A 25,912-nucleotide genomic window follows, 5' to 3' on the forward strand; every position below is an offset into this window, starting at 1 on the left:
ATGACTAAAAGAGCCTACTGCAGTCTGACATGACTAAAGGAGCCTACTGCAGTCTGACATGACTAAAGGAGCCTACTGCAGTCTGACATCACTAAAGGAACCTACTGCAGTCTGACATGACTAAAGGAATCTATTGCATACTGACATGACTAAAGCAAGCTACTGCAGTCTGACATGACTAAATGAGTCTACTGCAGTCTGACATGACTAAAGGAACCTACTGCAGTCTGACATGACTAAAGGAACCACCTACTGCAGTCTGACATGACTAAAGGAGCCTACTGCAGTCTGACATCACTAAAGAAGTATACTGCAGTCTGACATCACTAAAGGAACCTACTGCAGTCTGGCATGACTAAAGGAACCACCTACTGCAGTCTGACATGACTAAAGGAGCCTACTGCAGTCTGACATCACTAAAGAAGTCTACTGCAGTCTGACATCACTAAAGGAACCTACTGCAATCTGACATGACTAAAGGAGTCTACTGCAGTCTGACATGACTAAAGAAGTCTACTGCAGTCTGACATGACTAAAGGAGCCTACTGCAGTCTGACATCACTAAAGGAACCTACTGCAGTCTGACATGACTAAAGGAATCTACTGCAATCTGACATGACTAAAGCAAGCTACTGCAGTCTGACATGACTAAATGAGTCTACTGCAGTCTGACATGACTAAAGGAACCTACTGCAGTCTGACATGACTAAAGGAACCACCTACTGCAGTCTGACATGACTAAAGGAGCCTACTGCAGTCTGACATCACTAAAGAAGTCTACTGCAGTCTGACATCACTAAAGGAACTTACTGCAGTCTGGCATGACTAAAGAAGTCTACTGCAGTCTGACATGACTAAAGGAGTCTACTGCAATCTGACATCACTAAAGAAGTCTACTGCAGTCTGACATCACTAAAGGAACCTACTGCAGTCTGACATGACTAAAGGAGTCTACTGCAGTCTGACATCACTAAAGCAACCTACTGCAGTCTGACATGACTAAAGGAGTCTACTGCAGTCTGACATCACTAAAGAAGTCTACTGCAGTCTGACATCACTAAAGGAGCCTACTGCAGTCTGACATGACTAAAGGAGTCTACTGCAGTCTGACATCACTAAAGAAGTCTACTGCAGTCTGACATCACTAAAGGAACCTACTGCAGTCTGACATGACTAAAGGAGTCTACTGCAGTCTGACATGACTAAAGAAGTCTACTGCAGTCTGACATCACTAAAGGAACCTACTGCAGTCTGACATGACTAAAGAAGTCTACTGCAGTCTGACATCACTAAAGAAGTCTACTGCAGTCTGACATCACTAAAGGAACCTACTGCAGTCTGACATGACTAAAGGAGTCTACTGCAGTCTGACATCACTAAAGAAGTCTACTGTAGTCTGACATCACTAAAGGATTACACCGCGGCAGGTGTGAAACGAGGCTTAACTCAGACAGCTAGCTAGCTGTACCCCAGACCCAGCCACAGTCAGCCACACATAGCCAAACAAGTCCAGTCTGCAAAGAGAAGAGAGGTATAAATGCAAGCTTATTGCTCAGTCCACCCCAGATCAGACCCCTCACCACTTTCAGTTGTCATTTTCAACAGCAACAAGTTTGATCTGTATGTCTCAGAATTGTCTCTGTTTGGCTGGTACAAACGGCAAAATGTGATGAAAAGCATCGATTGAGGAGTGGCCGAAGTTTAGATCTTTGATGGTTGGGGCGATGTGGGGGACACTGGTTAAGACGATTGTGGACCCCACACTGAGAGGGGTAGTTAAACGGCCGCTGTTTCCCTTTGATGTGTCACAGGAATAAACTTCAGCGCAATTTCCCCCACCGTCGCCGTAACGACAAGCATCACGACTCTCAAAGAAGGCGGGACGAGACAACGTAATCACTGATCACTGCACAAGATGAAACACAAGGACCGTGTCTCCTACTTCTGACACCACGGAGAGACAAGTGGAGAATTAAATAGATTTTCTACAGCTGTGGAATAACTTTTGCTAATCCATCATAATGAAAGAGAAAGTGCATTCTGTCTCACACTTTGAGTTCCTAAGATGTGTTAATGTATTACAGTAGGCCCTATATCAATTCTTATCAAAACATTAAACAGAGGTTCTTTAAAAGGAATAACAGTTTCAATTTCTATTCCTGGAAACAGACCAAAATGTACTAAAGACTACATATTACAATGGGATTAAGTTATCCTTCTCATCACAACTTAATGTTAGATAAAAAATGCAAACACAAATTGAACAGCGGGTTTAGCATTTAAAAAAACTAAACTGGAGTCGAAATAGATAATACTCTTAATCTTAATATTACAAAACACGATAATTCTAAAATTGATCCAGATAAAAACATCTCTATTAAGCTTTATCAATGAAGCGATGAGTAAATGAGAGAGAAAGCCAGAGATGAAAGGAGAGCCCTATTGAGATCAGTGCTTGCTAGTTGGTAATGAATACTGCAGGGAGCATTGATGATTGTAATTATCAAACTGCTGTTTTAAAAGGCCATTGATTGATGTCATTAGCTCAGTGAGTGTTTACTGATTGCTGCATTTGCACGTTTCCTGATGCTGGGCTCTCACACATGGCCTTTTATTATAACAGCAGACGAGGAAGAGGAAGAGGAAGAAGAGGAGGAGGAGGGCATCGAATGAGCAATAAGCTTGCATTTATACCGACGTGCATATATAGACCCTACAGACACACACAGACACACAGACACACACACACAAACACACACACAGGCACACACACACACACACACAGGCACACACACATGCCTGCACGAATGTAGGCAAACATACAGCCATTCATCTTTGCACACACACAGACCCACACACTCAAACACGCACACGCATACACTTATCTCCACTCTGCTACTGTATTCAATTATGTCAAAAGTCTAGTTAGAAGACAACTGACAACAACAGTATGAGCCATTTACTATTGTATAAAACTATTTACTATTTACTGGTGTATAAAAGCGCCGGCTTCAGATGCCTGGATACCTACAGTCTGTGGTGCGGTCTGGTGTAGTGTGATGTGGTCTGGTGTAGTGTGATGTGGTCTGGTGTAGTGTGGTGCGGTCTGGTGTAGTGTGATGTGGTCTGGTGTAGTGTGGTGTGGTCTGGTGTAGTGTGGTGTGGTGCGGTACGGTGTAGTGTGATGTGGTCTGGTGTAGTGTGATGTGGTCTGGTGTAATGTGATGTGGTCTGGTGTAGTGTGATGTGGTCTGGTGTAGTGTGATGTGGTCTGGTGTAGTGTGGTGCGGTCTGGTGTAATGTGATGTGGTCTGGTGTAGTGTGATGTGGTCTGGTGTAGTGTGATGTGGTCTGGTGTAGTGTGGTGCGGTCTGGTGTAGTGTGATGTGGTCTGGTGTAGTGTGGTGTGGTCTGGTGTAGTGTGGTGTGGTCTGGTGTAGTGCGATGTGGTCTGGTGTAGTGTGATGTGGTCTGGTGTAGTGTGGTGTGGTCTGGTGTAGTGTGGTGCGGTCTGGTGTAGTGTGGTGTGGTGCGGTACGGTGTAGTGTGATGTGGTCTGGTGTAGTGTGACGTGGTCTGGTGTAGTGTGATATGGTCTGGTGTAGCGTGGTGCGGTCTGGTGTAGTGTGGTGCGGTACGGTCTGGTGTAGTGTGATGTGGTGCAGTACGGTGTAGTGTGGTGTGGTCTGGTCTGGTGTAGTGTGATGTGGTCTGGTGTAGTGTGATGTGGTCTGGTGTAGTGTGATGTGGTCTGGTGTAGTGTGATGTGGTCTGGTGTAGTGTGATGTGGTCTGGTGTAGTGTGGTGTGGTCTGGTGTAGTGTGATGTGGTCTGGTGTAGTGTGATGTGGTCTGGTGTAATGTGATGTGGTCTGGTGTAGTGTGATGTGGTCTGGTGTAGTGTGATGTGGTCTGGTGTAGTGTGGTGCGGTCTGGTGTAATGTGATGTGGTCTGGTGTAGTGTGATGTGGTCTGGTGTAGTGTGGTGTGGTCTGGTGTAGTGTGATGTGGTCTGGTGTAGTGTGGTGTGGTCTGGTGTAGTGTGATGTGATGTGGTCTGGTGTAGTGTGGTTTGGTTTGGTGTAGTGTGATGTGGTCTGGTGTAGTGTGGTTTGGTCTGGTGTAGTGTAGTGTGGTCTGGTGTAGTGTGGTGTGGTCTGGTGTAGTGTGGTGCGGTCTGGTGTAGTGTGGTGTGGTCTGGTGTAGGGTGGTGCGGTACGGTCTGGTGTAGTGTGATGTGGTCTGGTGTAGTGTGGTGTTGTCTGGTGTAGTGTGGTGCGGTGCGGTACGGTCTGGTGTAGTGTGATGTGGTCTGGTGTAGTGTGATGTGGTCTGGTGTAGTGTGATGTGGTCTGGTGTAGTGTGATGTGGTCTGGTGTACTGTGGTCTAGTGTAGTGTGATGTGGTCTGGTGTAGGGTGATGTGGTCTGGTGTAGTGTGATGTGGTCTGGTGTATTGTGATGTGGTCTGGTGTAGTGTGATATGGTCTGGTGTAGTGTGGTGAGGTCTGGTGTAGTGTGGTGTGGTCTGGTGTAGTGTGACGTGGTCTGGTGTAGTGTGATATGGTCTGGTGTAGTGTGGTGAGGTCTGGTGTAGTGTGATGTGGTCTGGTGTAGTGTGATGTGGTCTGGTGTAGTGTGATGTGGTCTGGTGTAGTGTGATATGGTCTGGTGTAGTGTGGTGAGGTCTGGTGTAGTGTGGTGTGGTCTGGTGTAGTGTGATATGGTCTGGTGTAGTGTGGTGAGGTCTGGTGTAGTGTGATGTGGTCTGGTGTAGTGTGATGTGGTCCAGTGTAGTGTGATGTGGTCTGGTGTAGTGTGGTGTGGTGCGGTACGGTACGGTGTAGTGTGGTGTGGTGTAGTGTTGAGTATTGTGGTGCGGTACTGTGCAGTCTACCGTCTCTCAACTTCCTCTCCCAGGACACACACACCTCAGCAGAGAGACAGACAGCCAGCTACACCTCCTTTATCTATCTGACACCTCAATGTCAACAGAAGTAACAGCAGGCCCACTGCCTGGGCGTACAAGTCATTCTGGGGAGCACACCGATAGGGGCAAACAGGAGGAGGAGAAAAGGGACATAGGCATAGAAAAAAAGACGAAATAAAGAACTGAAACAGAATAGACGAGGAGTAAAGATGTTACGTGTTTGAAACTCATCCCCTCATCTGTTCCACTTCTCAGTTTCACTCTCTACCAAACACCATATATTCACTCACTTCTTCAAAATAAAACTCTATCTCTCATTGCTATTGTGCAGAAACAGCTGAGATGCAGCTGTAGAGAAAATAACAACTTCCTTAAGAATACCTTAGAATAGCTACTACGACTCCAATGATTAAACACTGATATGGACAGAGAGAGGCTGGGAAACTAATACAGATGGAGTCTGGGTGGGTGACAGCTATTGGATTTGAATATGAGATAGCTGCCGAGTAGAGGACACACAATTAGAATGCAGGATTGAATCAATAGGCCTGCTGACAGATGGATTACAAAGGTAAATAGATGATACATGCTGATAAATAATTAATTGGGGCTAGTGGGAGGAGGGTTGGGATGGAGGAAGAGTGACATGAAGGTAGCTAGAGGGAGAACGGCAACACTTTCCTAATGGCCGTCACCCGTCAAAAATGCACCAGTACATTGTGGGTCAGTGTGAAGGACCATGCAGATATGATTGGACATGGTGGTTCTGTGATGAGCTTATGAGACCGTGGTAATACAGTGTTTCTGCATCCGATGGAGCATGGTGTAAATAACAAGGAAATGCCCACTTAAACGGTTTGAAACATGCCTATTTAGTTACCTGGTAAATCATTGTAATACCAACAAATTCAACATTTAAGTTTTCTTTTCTTTTTTTTGATTGATTTGCTTACTGAAAAACCAGACTAGCGTATTTTCAGTGAAGACTAAATAGCACCAAAATAAAAGCTACAGGTGCATGTCATGTGGTTGTGAGGTAATGGCCTAAAAAAGGGTGTTATTGTGGCACAGCCCTTCTGCAACATTGTGAAACCGTGCGCTAAAACAGGTAACGATCCCAAACGCAGCCTCTCTTATGCACCGTGACCAGCCATCACCGCAGCGCTTCAGAGGCAGCAATCACTTGCCGATGAATTATTCAAAATTAAGGGCGTAACGTATATGTGTCGTTTTGCCAAGTGGGCTTTTTGGAAACAAGCCTGTCACAGAAGACTGCATCCACAAACTGTGAGAAGATTAGATTACAGAGACGAGAACGGGGGGGGGGGGGGGGGGGCAGACCTAGCGAGGAGAGAGGGAGGGAGGAGAAAAAGAAAGGGAGAGGAGCATAGGAAAAAGAAAGATGAAAGGGGGAATAAAAGAGAAGACTACACGCCGGCTGTCGTGGGGGTCTGTCTTGTTTTGCTCTGGGTGGGGGACCTGTTAGCAGGAGCACGGCTTCAGCTCTGGGGGAACAGACCTTTCAACACACCAGCATAAGCCTGGGCAGGCCGAAGGCTGTGAAAGGCAGCTCTCTAGAGAAATAAACCCTTCAGCTCTGGGCACTGTGAGTCAGTCAGTGACAATTCGCCTTTTCCTAAGACTACAAATGAAAACCTGTATAATAAAAAAGGAGGAGGGGTAATGGAGGAGTGGACCTCCAGGGTGTTCTGCCTTCATGGTGCACCGACCGGAAGCCTGACCCCTGGGTAACAGAGGAACGGAACTGCATGCCAGCTGTGGAGGTTCTACTGGACTCAGCGGGCTGGTTTCACTGGGGTTTTATAGAGGCTGAGTGACATCAGCACCGGGCTGAAATCGGGGACCATGGGAATGTGGCTGACCCGGGGCTTGGGAGACAGACGGAGACTGGGCCCCCCATAGTGCTGCTGCACACACAGACACAGCAGAAATAACATGAGCGTGCACGCACACACACACACACACAAACACGCAGTAAAAATAACACAGCCCACTGTCAGGGGAAACAACCACCACAATATTACCAGCTACATAAAGCCTCTGCTCGTTTTTACATTCTCCTATTGATACTTATGTTGTCATATAGCCTGAAGCTGAAACAAGCTCTCTCTCTCTCTCTGAGAAAGCAGATCAAAAGTTGCAGGCTTGTGTTCAATGTGTTCTAACAGCCGTCCTTTAGCTGAGAGCGGATTCATGTGAGTAGCTGTTTACTAGTCCAGAGAGCCCAGCTGTTCCTTGGAGGAGGATGTCGCCGCTCATCTAATTTCCCCCCGTTCATTTCCCTAACAGTGGATCCAGCAGCTCGTTTCAATAATCGAGGCTTGCCACCAATCTGTGTCCAATTCAAGTGGCCGAGCCAACAAAGCCCAGGCAGAAAGCGCTAATCCTTGATCTGCATCGCGCCGCAGCAATGGCACAGCCCACTGCTCTTCTATTTAACACAGCGTTGTGATGGGTAGACACCTGCTGTCTACTGCCAACAACCACCCAATGTCTACCGCTGAGAGAGAGAGAGATAGAGAGGGAGTGGGGGGGTAAAGGGAGAGAAAGAGAGGGAGAGAGAATGAGGGAGAGACTATTATCTGTGGAATTTTCAAGTTGTTTTTTGAGAGTGCAGAGGTAGTTTTACAAAAACAAGAAGCCTGTTTTCATGATGGCCAGTACGTTTTGAGATTTGACAGCAGGGCCAGTGGAAGCGCAGGAGGATTCCTGGCCCCCGGAGGCCACGGGGAGACTGAGGGCCACAGACAGTGGGGTAAACAAAGGCATGGAGGCCAGAGGGCCACAGTACCCGGGAGGTGGGCGGAAGACTGGAGGGGAGGCAGGGGGTGAGAAGGGGGGGTGCAGGGGGGATGGGCACGGGGACTGACAGAGAGGCAAAATGAGAGGACAAGCCTTTTAACATCTGGGTAAGCACAGACGAGCACCCGGGCCGAAGCCTAATTATTAGAACACTCTTACTTAACTTAACCTCGCCACTAGACCGTGACAGGGAGATGGGAGGGAGGGAGAGGGGATGACAGCAGAGCAAGAGGCGGTGAGAGAGGGAGTGTGGAGGGAGCAGATTATTGTGGGGATGATAATGTTTGTCTCCTTGGCTATTTAACTCTTCACCTGCCAGAAGGAAATTAATAGGAGTTGTTGTGACTTAACAAAACATTCACGAGCATAACATTACAGTAATTCAAATATAAAGGTATTTCTATTCATAAAGGCATCTAATGCATTTTATTTATCACTAGCATCATTCCTCCTTGAAGACCCTCTCTTTCTGTGATTGTCTCCTTTTCCTACAAACGTTTCCCAAAGTTTGTAACATTTCCCCGGGAATAGCAACCACACCGATGACATCTGCTCTTTGAAAGAAAAAAAAAAATCCCCATCTGACTCACTGTGTGTTTTAACAGCTGTCAGCGTACGTTGCTCTTTTGAACACTGGATGTGAAGAACGTTGGAATAACTGCACATTGGGTGACAGATCTACAAGGCAGGAACTCTGCACCACTCATCATGACAGAGAGGGAGAGGGAAAGGTAAGGGCCAGCAAATCATTAAAGGCGCCACTGAATGATCTGTCTGGCAACCAGAAAGGTACAGAAACGGTTATGGAGATATAACTACATTCTCATTATGAATATTAACAACCTAGCTGTTAATATTCATAATCATCACAAAATAATTTAACCTAAACCCCAAACTCTTCTGTGATTGGGGATCTTGAATTAAATGTGGGAGAGATTGAATCCTGATTCTAAATCCTGATTCTCCCAGACAGACAGACATTAGGAGGGATGTCTCGCCTAGCCTGACTGGCCTGTCCTCTGACTGACTGGGCGGTGGGTCGGTCAGCGGCTATCTCCAGTCCTGAGCAACCGGGGTGGTGGGGGTTAAGTGCGGCCCTGCCAGGCACCCAGTACCCCGTAAATCAGCGGGGATTTATGGAGACAGGCCTGTACGGCTCACAGCTCGGTCACGTCAGGAAGGAAGCCTGCGTGGCTGCACTCTGTTGTCTTAAGGATTCTTCTCTTTATTTCAGCTGCTCAGGAAAGCAGCTGGGGTCTGCATTTCAGCTCTAAACCACGCTAATTGCTCATCCTCCTTTTTGTAATTTCTTTTATCTCTCCTTTTATCTCACTTTTCCCCCTCTACCTTCTCCTCTCCCTTTTCTCTTTCACTCACACACACACACACACACACACACACACACACACACACACACACACACACACACACACACACACACACACACACACACACACACACACACACACACACACAGTACTTCCTTCCTACCCTCTCTCTCTCTGTCTCTGCACTCTCTTTCCATCTCTCCTCCCTAAGCCAGGCTTGTTGGAGCGCTTTGTGGAATGGAAATGTGGAAGTGGGTTAGCTGCTCAAGGTCAGGTTCAATATTCAGATCTGCAGTGCAAATGTGTGGTGGGGGAAAACAAACAAACAAGCTCCAGCTGTCACGCACTCACACAGGGAGATGTACACACACACATCCATGACAATAAACGACACACACACAAAACACACAGAGATAAACACATTTAAAGTCACTCTCACAAACAAACAAGTGTTCTTCTGTCTTCACTGAGCTTCGTGCATGTGATTCTTTCATTGTAAATATTCAAGTGAATTTTAAACAGGCAAATGACTCCTGGTGCCTTTAAAACTATACAGTATACAAGGAAACACCCTTTTATTACTGATTTCAGAGGGATAAATCTGTAATATGAATACACTGACATTAAATAGCTTATAATGTGATATGCGTATATTATAATGTGATATGCGTATATTATAAGGTGATATGCGTATATTATAATGTGGTATGCGTATATTATAATGTTATATGCGTATATTATAATGTTATATGTGTATATTATAATGTGACATGCGCATATTATAATGTAACATGCGTATATTATAATGTGATATGTGTATATTATAATGTGATATGCGTATATTATAATGCCATGTTGGGATCTTTATGTGGAGTTTTAATGATTTACAGCATAGTGTTTTAAAAACGTGCCAGTGACTGTACTGGGAAGATTTGGCGGGTTTAACACTGAGGGGACACTGCTCCAGGAGTGACAGCAAGCAGCTAGGTATACAGTCAAGAGAACCCAATTTAAGTCTCTTATATAAAAGTGCTGGAAATTCAATTGCATTAGAGCCCTTGGTGGGTGCAGGTTTAATCGAATTAGACAAGGCTCCAAAACAGAAAACAGCTTCCAGCTCTCAAAATAATTTCCTCCCTCCCAGTCCTCGCCATACCCTACGCCCATGCCGCTTTGCTCTACACTGGGGATGCCAACCCCCCTAGTCCCCTGGTTCCCTTCCACCCTAATCTTCTCTATATCAGTGAGGATGAACCAGACCGTATTCTAATCAAATGACACCAATATCAGCTTAACACACAATAGCAGTATATCTGGATGGTATTGGTAAGATCCATAAGCCTTTCTCCATGAAACTTCATGTGGCTGAATTTGCAATTTCCCAATGCCCAACACGAAGGACATGTAATTCCATCTATTTCACTCCTATCTACGCTAGAAATCTACATGCATCTCTCTGGTTCTACATAAACGTGACCAGCAGAAACACAGGCAGCATTAGCTGGGCTGACGTTTACAGGACCTCAAAAACACCAACGAGACTTTAAACAAGACTCCTATAAGAAGTAATCCTTTATGAGAAATGCTATTTCTTTAATCTCTCTCTCTCTTTCCATCCCTCTCGCTCTCTTCTTCCCTCCTTCTCTCTCCCTCTCTTTCTTCTTGCTGGGTGTCATTCCCCCTCCCTGCTCCTCCGGTGGTGTTTTTATCGGATCAGTCTCAGTTCGCCGCTCTTGTCTCTCATGTGTTCGATCAAGGGTGGTTCGATCTCTCCTTATGCACAGTGCGCCTGTCGCGCTCTAGCCCTCCCAATGAGAGAGACAGAGAGAGGAAAAGGGAGAGGAAGAGTGAGAAAGATAGCGAGAAAGCACAGCGACTCTCAGTGTGCAATTACCCGCCACCATAATGAGGGCTCGTTCTCTTTCTCCTGAGAGACTGACTCCCACTTTCTCTCTCTCTCGCTCTCTCCCACCAATCTGTCACAAGATCAGATGGATCCTGTTGACGTGTGTAGGACTTGTTAGTGCTTGTGCAGAGAGAGAGGGTGGGGGTGGGGGGTTATCCCTCCTCCTGTTAGAGACATGCCTCCTGCCAAAGTTTGGAAAGCTGGGTAATCCCCTGTTCATTTGCCACACTGGCTGGGTGAGTGCAGTGGTATGATGAATGCTGATGACAGGACTGTACCCCATCTTGCTGCGAGTCACTTCCCAAGTAATCAGATTAAAACAGTGAGCCAAATGGCCTTTGCTCATTGGAGAATGCTAATGTCACCGAGCTTGTGGGAGTTGGAGTGAGACAGGGACAGAAAAGGACATAGGGGGAAGGCAGGAAGAAGGGACCAGAAAATCAGTGTTGTGCACTGTAGGGGTGACAGAGAACATAATCGGGGAGGGAATTGTGTGTGTGTGTGTGTGTGTGTGTGTGTGTGTGTGTGTGTGTGTGTGTGTGTGTGTGTGTGTGTGTGTGTGTGTGTGTGTGTGTGTGTGTGTGTGTGTGTGTGTGTGTGTGTGTGTGTGTGTGTATGCGTTCGCCACAGACCACAGCGAGAGGGGAGGACAGTGTGTGAGTGAGTTTAAGGCTGAGTGAGCCTATGGAAATGTCTTTGGTTTTCACAGGCTGCTACTGTATTTGGAGTTAAGGTTCACAGGGTGGATTACTGCCAGTTATATTACTGGACTCCCTCTCAGCAGCATACTTATTCTTCTGAGCATGCCCTGGCATCCTTTGATATTTTCCCAAATTCTTTCACTTGCACTTACCCAAGAGAAACCTCCATGTAATTTATGAATCAAATCTGTGGAGTTCATCTGTGTGTGGGGCTCACTTCCTGAACATCCCTCTGTACTTTAATACACTTCATAGATAGCAAAGTATGGATGCTGCTGTCTCTATAACAACACAGCACACAGTATGTGTTGTTTTTAGGTACATTTTTTCTTGTAAACTAATATCAAAAGCGTATTTTTTGTGAGGCATGATTTAATAGTAGAATTAGTGGTTACCGTTACATGTGTTTTGTGTTTCATAATATAAAGATAAATGTACTCACAGCGTTCGATGCGGTCCTCTGGGCTCGATGATGTCTCGCGGTCGGACAACAGGCCTGACACTGCAAAAATCTTTTTCCCAGCATCCTCCACTGCCTTAAGGGCGCTTGGGGAGCTGGAGGGGATCTGTCCCCCCCCAAAGTCATACTCTTTACCCTCAGCGTCCGTGTATCGCAGGTGGGGAGAGGCGTCTGCATCCAGGCAGCCTTTGAGGCGCTTGGCTGGGGTGAAGGCAGACTGGTAGCCCCCTGCCCCGTCACGGTCGTCTGGAGGGGAGGCGAAGGGTCGGAAGGCCCCCACCCCGCTGTGGTTCAGCATGCTGATGGGGGAGCAGTCCAGGTTTGGGGGGGCGAACTGGTGATGCAGGTGCAGCAGGGAGGAGGGGAAGTCCCGGTTGGGGAAGCCCCCGGGAACGGCTCCCTGACGGTGGTACATGGAGGCGAAGGTGTAGGAGCCGTTGTTAAAGGGGAGGTGCATGTCCTTCTCGCCCATGGAGACGGGCACGCCGAAGGAGCGGGGCTGCTGGCAGGGGATGGAGGCGTCGCGGCTTGCCTCGGCGGTGGAAGCCAGCACCATGAGGGCTGGGGATGCCAGAGGGTTGGGAAGGTAAGAGGACGACTCCATCTTGAAAGCGGCCCGGTGCAGGTCCATCCTGGTACCTGGGGAGGGGGGTTCCTGGGCCCAGAGGAAGGGCTGAGAGAAGAAGGAGTGGGGCGGGGTGTCCGGGCTGCGGGAGGCGGCTCTGGACACGCAGGTCAGGGGAAGGTGGGTCCTCACGGAAGGGTCCAGTCTCACTGCGGGTTCATCCTCCTCAGGTCACCGTCTGTAACAGGACACACAAGAAGCAACGTTTTCATTCAGCATCAGCCATAAAACTATTAAAAATAACATGACAGAGCCTCTTTGAAGAAGTCACAAACTTTCCCTCAGAGAGAGATCTGGGGTTGGATCACATCTATTTAAGCGGATTATTTCTCCATCTCTCCATCTCTCCATCTCTCCCTCCCCTGCCTGCAGCTGGACCAGAACCGTCTGTCACTGATAAGGGCAGCGCTCGTCAATCTGATAAGGCCGGGCTTGCTCATGTGAACACTCGTCCCGGGTCCCCAGGCTGCCTACTCCAATGGGATTGTGATAGTGATATCATATCAGGCTGCCATCTGCACAGCCAGGAAATTTGACTGAATGAATAAATTAGCCGCACTTAACCTCTTGGCCTCTGGAGCAGTGAAACAGACTGAGACTCTCAGGAGGATTAGATGGTCAGATTGGACAAAGTGTGTGAGGTGATTTAATGAAACAATGGCAAAAAAACGTTTCCAAGATTTTTTATCCCAAAGTGTAATTCGAAGGTGGACCTAAGTATGGGTATAACGTGTACATTTTAAGAGCTCAAAAGAAGTGCCCATCATCTATTAAAATCAACCATAAAACTGAAGTTACAAATTCAGTATTTTATGTATCTGTACTTCATAAATCTATATTTTAAAATAACATTCCATGTACCTTTACATTGATATCATACACAGAAAATGTTGAAGTTAGATATGCTATCATACATTCACCATTAATTTATCTAAATCCTCTCAAATGTTGAACCAATTCATGTGGATAAGGTCAAACCTACAGCATCATGTACATAGCTCTTCAAAGCCACACAGAATATCTGCCCACATCAAAGACTCTCCACGGGAATTAGCTGAGAAATATTTTATATACATCAGCTGTCCTGAACACTCATTCAAATCAATTTAAAACCTGATCTGAGCTTTGACACACTGCACACACAGCCTCTCTCAGAAAGAATCTATTTACATTACATTTACATTACCACACAGGCTACGTCCCAAACGGCGCCCTATTCCCTACATGGTGCCCCTATGGGGCTCTGGACGAAAGTAGTGCACTATATAGGGAACAGGGTGCCATTTGGGACGAAGCCATACAGTAGATGTCAAGGGAATGTCTGTTGAAAATGGGTTATACTATACTATAGTACACTACAGCGCTCCGGTCTGGCCAGACGCCCAAGCATCACATTACACTCTGTCTTTCCCCCTAATCTATCCAGGAAAAAGCACCTTGAAATGGTACCAATAACAATACCCTATCTGTAACAAAAGGCCCTATCCATGCCCCCTTTCATCATAGTCTTCCCTGCGTATCAGATCTCTTCTCTGGGATAACCTCTAAACAATGACTCCATGTAGGTGTTGACAGCCAGGTAACACAGTGATAAGTACCTGGATACTTCAATTGTATTGTCGGTACCATCAGCGTGCAGAGCTGTGGACTCAATGTGAAACTGACAATTCAATAAAAGGACACAGGATATCCCTTTATGCCGAAAGCATAAGTAAGCTGAGTGTTGTACCGATGTGCTAATCATTTCTCTCTTCTCCAGCAGACGAGGGAGCAGAGCCGAAGTCGCCTGGTGCGGGAGCTACAGGAACAAATCCTGTGCTCCCAGGGCGCTTGAGTCAGCCCCGTGGGCTGGAGCCTGACACACACTGACACACACACACTCTGCTCCGCTCCACACCACGCAGAGTTGTCGGGAAACTGACACCGAAGGGAGGACTTAAACTGTTTTCTATCTCATTACTGCATGCTTGTCTTATAATATACTACATCCTTTTAAATGATAAGACTGAACAATAAAAGTTCAGCCAAACTGAAGATCTATTATCCTTATCACTAATGATATACAATCATTGGAATAACATTGGAATAACCTATAATACATATATAAACAGTAGATGTCAGTTAGAATCTACTGAAAATAGCTCATACATATTTACTGACAGGGTTTATCTGCATTTTATTATCGAACGTCATAGATAGAATATTTCCATATTGTCATAACTTGATTACTCTCGGTAGACTGATGCAGCTGTCAGTGAAATATTAAATAGAACACATTATTGTATTTTAAGTGACAATGGCATGATATCATGAGAAATTGCAACATCAACAACAATGAAGTGTAATATAATTCCTATCAGAAAGGCACTAATGTAAAATAAGATATAGGTCTCTGTAAAGGTAAATAGTTGGGATGTCAAACCTATTTTCCATCTGGTTGTTTTAGGAGAGAAACGCACATAAATCCAATTTGATATAAACATACACTGTCAACTCTGACTGATGGCCAAGTATTGGAGCCCCAAACAGCTAAAGTTTCCTTAGAGAGCGTCATTCAGACAACAGCTCCTGTGCTTTCCTTGTCTGTCAGTACATTTAGAGATTGTTGACAACAGTGAAAGTGCCACTCTTACATTTTATTACAGGACAGGGCAGACGGTGTCATTCAACCCCTTCTGGAGCACACACACACACACACACACACACACACACACACACACACACACACACACTTGTGCGCATAGGCATATTATCTATGGAGAGGCATGTTTAGACAATTTGCAAGTTGATGTTGTGGTAATTCGGTAGATGAGTTGAACAAGTAGATCTCTAATTATCTCCGAACTTCTAAAAAGGGAAGTGTATCTACATAGTAATTGTTGTTGTTTAAAAAAACACCATCTTAATCAGCTATTCAATTCAAATGTATTAGCCTACTTCCTACAATTCAAGAAAATTGAAATGCACAGCACAAACCCAATGTCTGCCCATTATTTAATCAACTAATGAAACATCACTGTAACACCATAGATCATTTCCAAAACCCACAACAAGTTCCAAAAAAGATCATTTCTCAAAATGTGAAATTAAAATAGATTGTAGATAATATTCGAACAAGACACATTTACAAGTGCCTGTACAAGTACAGTAAAACTTCTCTACCAAAACTCTTTGAAACATCACTATGAAACATTACTATTACTATGAAACATTACTATTACTATGAAACATCACTATGAAACATCACTATTACTATGAAACATTACTATTACTATGAAACATCACTATGAAACATTACTATGAAACATTACTATTACTATGAAACATCACTATGAAACATTACTATGAAACATTACTATTACTATGAAACATCACTATAAAACATTACTATGAAACATTACTATTACTATGAAACATCACTATGAAACATTACTATGAAACATCACTATTACTATGAAACATCACTATGAAACATTACTATGAAACATCACAATTACTATGAAACATCACTATGAAACATTACTATGAAACATTACTATTACTATGAAACATCACAATGAAACATTAATATGAAACATTTCTATTACTTTGACACATTACTATTACTATGAAATATTACTATGAAACATTACTATGAAACATCACTATGAAACATTACTACGAAACATTACTATGAAACATCACTATGAAACCTTACTATGAAACATTACTATGAAACATTACTATTACTATGCAACATTACTATGAAACATTACTATGAAACATTACTATTACTATGAAACATCACTATGAAACATTACTATTACTATGAAACATTACTATGAAACATTACTATTACTATGAAACATCACTATGAAACATTACTATGAAACATTAGTATGAAACATCACTATGAAACATTACTATTACTATGAAACATCACTATGAAACATTACTATGAAACATTACTATTACTATGAAACATCACTATGAAACATTACTATGAAACATTACTATTACTATGAAACATCACTATGAAACATTACTATGAAACATTACTATTACTTTGAAACATCACTATGAAACATTACTATGAAACATTACTATTACTATGAAACATTACTATGAAACATTACTATGAAACATTACTATTACTATGAAACATCACTATGAAACATTACTATTACTATGAAACATTACTATGAAACATTACTATTACTATGAAACATCACTATGAAACATTACTATGAAACATTAGTATGAAACATCACTATGAAACATTACTATTACTATGAAACATCACTATGAAACATTACTATGAAACATTACTATTACTATGAAACATCACTATGAAACATTACTATGAAACATTACTATTACTATGAAACATCACTATGAAACATTACTATGAAACATTACTATTACTTTGAAACATCACTATGAAACATTACTATGAAACATTACTATTACTATGAAACATTACTATGAAACATTACTAAGAAACATTACTATTACTATGAAACATCACTATGAAACATTACTATTACTTTGAAACATCACTATGAAACATTACTATGAAACATTACTATTACTATGAAACATTACTATGAAACATTACTATGAAACATTACTATCACTTTGAAACATCACTATGAAACATTACTATGAAACATTACTATTACTATGAAACATTACCATGAAACATTACTATGAAACATTACTATGAAACATTACTATGAAACATTACTATTACTATGAAACATTACTACGCAACATCACTATGAAATATTAATATGAAACATTACTATGAAACATCACTATGAAACATTACTATGAAACATCACAAGAAACATTACTATGAAACATTACTATGAAACATCACTATGAAACATTACTATGAAACATTACTACGAAACATCACTATGAAACATTACTATGAAACATTACTATGAAACATTACTATGAAACATTACTATGAAACATCACTATGAAACATTACTATGAAACATCACAAGAAACATTACTATGAAACATTACTATGAAACATTACTATGAAACATCACTATGAAACATTACTATGAAACATTACTACGAAACATCACTATGAAACATTACTATGAAACATTACTATGAAACATTACTATAAAACATTACTATGAAACATTACTATGAAACATCACTATGAAACATTACTATGAAACATCACTATGAAACATTACTATGAAACATTACTATGAAACATTACTATGAAACATCACTATGAAACATCACTATGAAACATTACTATGAAACATTACTATGAAACATTACTATTACTATGAAACATTACTATGAAACATAAGAGGTGTTTCTTCACTCATCTGCATGTGATTCTACTGCACACAGGGAGAAGATGTTGGCACATCTCAGAGCAGCTAATTACACTGTTTCACTTCCAAAACAATCCAATGTTGTTTTATAGGCACCTAAAAACCACTCAGTCTAAAGGGGACAAAACCTCTTGACATTATCGAAGATATTTTTTTATACGAGACTTCACTTAAAATGGTAAAAACATAATCATATAGGTAAAAGTCTAATAGATTTTAGCCGCTTGAAACAGGGAGTGTGGCATCAAATATTTGCCGTTGTGACACAGACAGGTAGAGTCAACTGTCTGTGTGGTGGATGGGCTGGCCGGGTGTGTTTGCGACAGGCAGAGTCAACTGTCTGTGTGGTGGATGGGCTGGCCGGGTGTGTTTGCGACAGGCAGAGTCAACTGTCTGTGTGGTGGATGGGCTGGCCGGGTGTGTTTGCGACAGGCAGAGTCAACTGTCTGTGTGGTGGATGGGCTGGCCGGGTGTGTTTGCGACAGGCAGTGTCAACTGTCTGTGTGGTGGATGGGCTGGCCGGGTGTGTTTGCGACAGGCAGAGTCAACTGTCTGTGTGGTGGATGGGCTGGCCGGGTGTGTTTGCGTCCCAGCGGAAAGCTCACTCAGAATTCTAGACAGCCAGTTGTGGCTGATGTCCGAAGGACAGTCAATACTATTGAAATAGAGTCATTGATGTGTGCCTCTGTGACTCTGTACACACTGCCGTAGCTCAAATGTTCCTTCTGAATCAAAATCACCTGCTCACTCGCCAATATGAAATCTATATAGAGAGTATTTCAATAAAATGTACCAACAGCAGCTGCTGCTTCTCCACAGAATATGCTGCAGTACTGACAAATATGAAAGTAAGATTTAATATCAGAGCCGGCGCTCAGTGAAGGATACAATAATGCCACTTGGGCATATTCAGCTGCAAAATCAATAAGGATTGGACAAGCTGTGCCACACTGCTCGAATGGCAGTTCACTAACAACCAATACATTCCACTAGAGTGTATGACACAGAGGGGTGTAGGCCTAATCAGTCTTTTCAAAATCTTTAGGAGACGTCTTTCACCCACAAATCCAAGCACTCTCTTTCCTTTTGTGTATATTTGAACCATTGGCTTGGTGTGTGACCAACCCAAAGTGACATTCAGGTCTAACTGCCAAAAGGAGAAGGGGGTTTACTTTCTAAATAAGCCTTTGTGAGCTAAAAGGACGGCGAAAGACATTGATTCATGGCAGACAAAATATTTTTTTTATGTTTCCTGACCTGCCTAGGCTATTCATTTCAGGGGCCAATGGACTGTTTGCCACACACAACCCACCTGAACCAACTAATTCCTTGCTAAGCCCAGATTATTTGCAAGGTGTCGTGTCTGGCTCCCAGGGCGCCAAAGCCAGCCGTGGACTACAAAGAGAAGCCCTCTCTCTCTTTCTGTCTCTCACCCCTGACCATCTCACTCACTGAAGCCGTGCAACCTCTTTGTAAATAGAGAGAGAAAGTGAGAGAGGGAGAAAAAGAGAGAGGGAGGGAGCGGGAGGGAGAGAGAGAGAGAGAGAGAGAGAGAGAGAGAGAGAGACAGCGAGAGAGAGACAGCGAGAGAGAGAGAGACAGAGACAGAGCATAGGGCTTGGGCTGAGCCTGGGGACAGTGAGCCCTGGACTGGACTGAAGAGCGAGGACACCACTGGCCTACCTGGCCAGTCACTGGATGTTCAATAACATACAGTGAGCATCACAGTGATGGCCTGCCCCAAAGCCTTCTTATGACAACTTGTTGGCCAACTCAACATATAAAACACCACACAATAATTCAGCCAACACGGCAGGCTTCTCATTACAGGAGCAGTGCCATGATAGATTTTGAAGGAAAGTGTTGGTTGCTGTTATAGGGATGAAACTGAAGTTTAGAAGACTTCACGGAAGCCTTTACACAAGTAACTACGCTTTCATAATTCATGAATATAGTATTCTCTCTCTCTCTCTGTGTGTGTGTGTGTGTGTGTGTGTGTGTGTGTGTGTGTGTGTGTGTGTGTGTGTGTGTGTGTGTGCGTGTGCGTGTGCGTGTGCGTGTGTGTGTGTGTGTCAATCAGACATATCGGAACAAGTGCCTTTCCACTCCCAAGCCATGATGTAGGAAGATAATAAGTACACAAAGATATCTGTCTACAATCGATTGAAGCAAATGCACTGATAATGCCTTCTGGGCAGGATGTGAAATTAACTTATTTCCAAGCTCTGAAATGTACATCCAGATCATTGACAAATGGTGAAATCTGAGAAAGAAAATATCTGATAACTATATTGTACAAACCTCATCACATTAGACTGCCTAACTCTGAACTGTCTCCTGTTCTCAATGTCAATAACACTGCTATACAATTCAGTCAAACCGTTGCAAAAGGCTATTGGAAATATCTAGCAATAGGCTGCTAAATGGAAACAGGCAACATAAATCAAAATGGAACATTATTCAATATAATTTGCAATTATTTGTCAATAAAAATGCTTTATTTTATAACATCATAATAGTAATATCCTACACATGTGTACATTGGAAAAAACAATAAAAGTACATTTTCCTGCATATATAACTAGTTCCAGGGCTACACACTCCACCAGTCGTTGCTATTAAGTATTGGAGACCCTGATTTGTACACTCAATTCGAAAAAAAACTCCTGACAGAAAGCAACAAAATACAATGATAAAGAGAATAGAATATTGAAGTTAAGTCCCCTACAGACATAAACAGCAAATAGCTATATCCACAAGACTGATCAAAACTTTGTCTCCAAATCACACAAAAAAATTAAGGGAACGTTTTTTAAACTAAGGCTAGTCGCAACGTGATGTAAATATTGCCATGTAACGGATGACGGAAAACAATATAGGCATACACACAGGAAACAATACAACTGATAAAGTGTATGATTATTCAGATTGAATATCGCAATACGAAACGAATTAGCCACTACAATGTTCTCAGCATGGTTGTACAGCCCGAGCGCACAACAAAGCAAACCAGACAAGCTTATTTGAAACAACATTTCAAGTAATATTTGCACTGCCAAAAAATGTATTAGGAAACAGAATCAGCTAAACGAAGGGGAAGTGTCAGAATAATGTAATATGAATGAAGGGGAAACGTCTTCGTTTGATTAAACATTCCACACAAGGCATTGACCAACCTACAAAATATTCAGAATAATGAATGCATATCAAAAACTAATCTAAGATGCATACAGTGAAACCGTGAGCGCATGAGCGAGATATTTATCCTAAACCCATATGTTCAAACACTTGTTATTTACCGTTTATTTCAATTACCATACCATGCCACCATCTGCATGGCAAATTAGCATTCAGTCAAGTGTTTATTAGCAAAACAAAATATAAACTTTAGTAGGGACGTGATGGAGGGGATGTGGCAGGGGGAACCATTCTGCTTTTGATAAAGAACCAGGAATTAGTAGCCTAGCCTATATATCGATAGGATTTAATAGACCAAGGGTCATCAAGACGATGTGATAGAGTAATCCATAGTTAATTTACTATCTATGTCATCTGGGTTTGTGTAAGTCTGGACCAAACGGAGGATCAGTAGCATATCAAGTTACGATATTAATGCATATCATGACGTTAATAATTCCCTATTGATCAAATATGAAGAGTAGCCTAATTTGAGTAAATCTTCGATTCTTTCTCCTTTCCTTCGCAACAGCTCTCGAACCACACAGAGAATAATAAGCTATCCTATTTGCGAACTGTGTTTCATTCCGCCTGCTTGCTTTCCGTTTTTTAAATTCCAAACAGCGCTCAAATCCAGATTAAAATAACTCTAGCTATTGATCCGCGCTCTGGATTCGACATTAATTTTAGTTCAGTTCTCACTTTGCAAGAGGATCAATGGGAAGCAATAACAGCTGACATCGCTGCTGAAAGGGATAGAAAAGAAGGACTGGGGGAAAAAATCGAAACGCTAACAAATAAATAATGTGTTACTTTTCTTCCGACATCGACTTTGATTTTTGCTTGACTCTTCCCAGGCCACAGTGAAGAAACGCAAAGCAAAGACGGAGTAGCCAATCATTTCAATAGGCTAAGTGGAAAATTCATCTATATTCTAGGCGTACATGAAGTTGATTAATTCACATAATATTGTCCTTTAGCAATAAGGACTAAATAGCCTAAAAATACGGATAACAATCCCAACATGTGTAATATCGGTTCAAAACTGGACTTGTGAAGGAAATTTTTCAAAACCTCATTCTTCTCTACAAATTGTTGCGCTGTGAAAAGAGCAGGTGTCTATTTCACCTGCTACTCAATGATTTTAGAAAAACCAAAATATCCTTATTCGTTTGCACAGCACACACATTAATATTTAGAGGTTCATCACATAACAGGCATACCATCTAAATGATGATGTATCAATTAGCCTAACATACTAAATCATATGCCAAAACCTAACTTTTTACTTGTTTAAAACCTACCATGATTAGAGAAATAATCAGACGCAGAAATAGGCCTACTGCGAAAAAAATGAAAAGCATGTCAGAGCGTTAGGCATAGCACTTCCTTTTTGATGTCCATAATTCAAGTGAACATAGGCTAACAGAAAAATAGGAAGTTTGAAAAAAGTGTGAGACTATGCTGATAAACTATGCTGATAAATCAACCGAAGCGATGAAAGTGTGTTTTAGTGGAAAATAAAACGGGTGAGTTGGCCTATAGGAATAAATTAGGCAATAATAATTTGAAATAAGAATGTTAAAGTTTTCAAAAACCGATACAGCCAATTCTAGCCTACACACTTAGACTATATCAATTAGGTCAATATAATGTCATAAAAAATATGGAAACTTTTGTCTGCGTCGACTGGTGGATATGACTCTCATAGGACTCTAATCTTTCCAGTTGACAAAAAAATAGATCAATAGCATCCCTCCGTTATAACAGCTATAAAGATGATTTGGCATGTCAACATACACAGACAATTTATTATATTTTGAAAGCAAACATTTTAGATTAAAAGGATCACGGATGAAAAATATAGGCTAGGCTACTGTTGAAAGACACAAGGCACCTTGCTAACCTTGTTCCCTTTTAGCTTACATTTTATTTAAAACGTTTTATAATTATTATATAATATCTAAAACGTTATATTATAACATAATGGAAAATTTATAAAATGTTGTATTTAGTCCAATTAGAGTGATATTTTATCAACTGCTCATGAAAGTCAAAGGCTGTTTTCTTTATTTCCAAAACTATTATTTCTATGTTTATTTTCCTGAAGAAATGCCGCATCATCAACCGCTTATCGTTAGAGAACGAGCTGCACTTGATCGACATCATATTTTGTGTATTCATCAACTGTGAATTAACCTAAACGCCTTACGCTTTGGAGCAACTCGTTTACAACTCGTCGGTTAAGCGGAAACCTTCCAGCTTGTAGTCAGTCATTTGGGGCAGGATGTAAATTGTAGTGGTCTGTAGTAAACAGGTGTTTCCCTATTCTTTCTCTCGGCTCCCTCTCAGAATACTTCTCGGCTAGTTTTCGATTTCAGGATTTTTTCTTTCCGAGGATTAAAGTGAACATAATTGATGCTTAACGGAACCTTAGTCAACACGTAGGCTACCTGCTCTCTCTCTCTAAATATATTCATGTACTCTCTCTCTCTCTCTCTCTCTCTCTCTCTCTCTCTCTCTCTCTTTCTCTCTTTCTCTCTCTAACACACACACACACAGAGAGAGAAAACATTATGTTACCAAGTTTAGATAAAAGGCTAAATTCATCTATTAACTAATATGCTTCACTAACATTTTAATCCACGGTTTAGATTATGTTAAAATATTACTTTTCCAAATAGCAAAGGTTTAGCAAAACAATTGTGAGAGAAGTGTTCATTGTGTATGGTGCTGTGCAGACAGTGTTAGGGCCACTGTTCGGTCATTAACTTAAAACATGGCTTTGTTTAGTTTAATAAGCATTAAAGGCTACGATAGATAATGGGTGTTTTTAAAATAGTCAAAGGCAAGTATGGTTATAATCACCTTATTACACGGTAGCTTAATTGGGATTTTGTACAAAGACATCAAAACTTTGACTTTTAATCTGTGACGAGTCATATTTCTCTACGGTATTCTTTGGATGACTAAAAGTAGTTCACGCGCATTAGATGGAACAATGTTGTAACATCTTGGACATGTTCCCCGCATCCCACTGTAGGCCTTGACTAAGGTAGCGGACACAACTACTCCGAACTACTTAGAGGCCTACCTCGATTTAAAGTAAAACTATAGGTGTTGGCTATATGGAGGTATTATGTCAGGTGATTTGTACTTTCCACAAGTGATGATACCTTTTCCGACCTAACTTGAACAGAGGACCGCATAAAAACAACGTTCAAAACATGAGGTAACATTTTTAACCCAGGACCAAAGCAAGAGGTAAAGTTTAACAGTTACCCTGACTTTGAAACTTGTGGAAACGCTTCTAATGATTCATACCAACGGGTTCAGAAGTTAGAATGCAAAGCATATTTTTGGAAAAAGTAGGGTAGCCTAACGCATGCATCACATAGGTTGATGATAAAATCCCAAACGCTAGTCTTAAGAAAGATATACAATTCTCAATTACTGTAAACAAGATTCACATTTCAAGAGGCAGGGTTGACGACCACACAATCAGTAAGTACTACGACAATGAATACATGAGTTCACGCTTAAAATAGTCGGATAGCCTACAGCCAGATTCGTGGTGCGTTAAAAGTTGGACGACAACAAAATCCCGAAAGGTAAAAGAGCAGAACACAACGCAATCACAGTCTAAACATTCGGAGTACTTACGTTGTTATAAACAATCCCTTTGAAGGTCGTAGATTTCGTTTATCCTCAAAACCGAAACTTTTCAATTGCAGGCTGGCGAAAGCACCGGAGATAACGGAGTCGCATGGAAAGGAAAGTAGGCTAGTTAACACCTCGTTACAAGGTTGCTGTGTGGAGAGGCAGGCTGTGCCAGCTCTTGTGTTCAGAGTGGTATCAGTTGCATGTATCGCTGAGAGAGGGAATATGCGTGGAGTCTAGCAATAACGAGGAAAAAGCAGAGATTGAATCTAAGGTAGATGTGTCGCTCGCAAACAGTGTTTTAGGTGCAGTGCTGCCGCTCAGCGCTGGGTTTGCTCAATGACTGACATTCTCTCCTTTCCACTTTCCCCCATTCGCAGTTCCCCAGCCCCCTCTCTCCGTCCGTCTTCCCCAGGGTGGGTTTTAGTGAGCTTTGTGAACAGTGAATGAATTATCTTCTGTCTTCGCTGTATAAGAGACCAGTGGAAATGAAGTCCACTTCTAAACAAAAGGTACATCAATAATTGATATTTTTTCCAATCAAAGATATGATTACGCACAGCGCACGCGTTACAGTAGCCGTGAAATGACAAAGTTCCATACGCGGTGACCTCTCAAAACAAGCTGCTTATGCAAAGCAATTCATTAGCCTACTGTGTTAAATACAGATGAAAAGGTGTTGAAACTGTCAGGGCCAGTTTGAAATGTATGAAAAGCAAAACCTATTTTGCTCCGTCCAGCACAGGACACAAAATACCCCCAAATTTTCAAGAAATGTTTAAACCAAAATACGTACTTTTTTAAAAATTTTGTAGCAAGACTTTAAATTGTTTTTAGTGACCATAATTACTTTTCTAAGTGTGCAACCCATACTATGTTGCTCATAGAGATTTTTTTGATCATCTATTGTGGGTTGTTGTCAAAAACGTAGGAAAACACTTGCATTGGTCTTGCCT

At 42.2% G+C, this 25,912-nt stretch overlaps 1 protein-coding gene across 7 annotated transcripts in view; it reads right to left on the minus strand.

Annotated features, from left to right (window-relative positions):
• Positions 1 to 25,353, minus strand: part of LOC129824037 (E3 ubiquitin-protein ligase RNF220-like) — a 184,150-nt gene extending 158,797 nt beyond the window's left edge. Inside the window, exons 1-2 of one of the 7 annotated variants that reach the window (XM_055883310.1) lie at positions 24,960 to 25,353; positions 12,129 to 12,949 (exon numbers count right to left, since the gene is read on the minus strand). In XM_055883310.1, the coding sequence (XP_055739285.1) occupies positions 12,129 to 12,777 (649 nt within the window). In that variant the 5' untranslated portion in view covers positions 12,778 to 12,949; positions 24,960 to 25,353. The remainder of the gene's footprint in view (positions 1 to 12,128; positions 12,950 to 24,959) is intronic. The other 6 variants (XM_055883312.1, XM_055883311.1, XM_055883313.1 and 3 more) reach the window with 6 other exon arrangements.
• Between the last annotated feature and the right edge of the window lie 559 nt (positions 25,354 to 25,912).

The sequence above is a fragment of the Salvelinus fontinalis genome, chromosome 26 (assembly GCF_029448725.1).
Source record: "Salvelinus fontinalis isolate EN_2023a chromosome 26, ASM2944872v1, whole genome shotgun sequence".
Lineage (NCBI taxonomy): Eukaryota > Metazoa > Chordata > Actinopteri > Salmoniformes > Salmonidae > Salvelinus > Salvelinus fontinalis.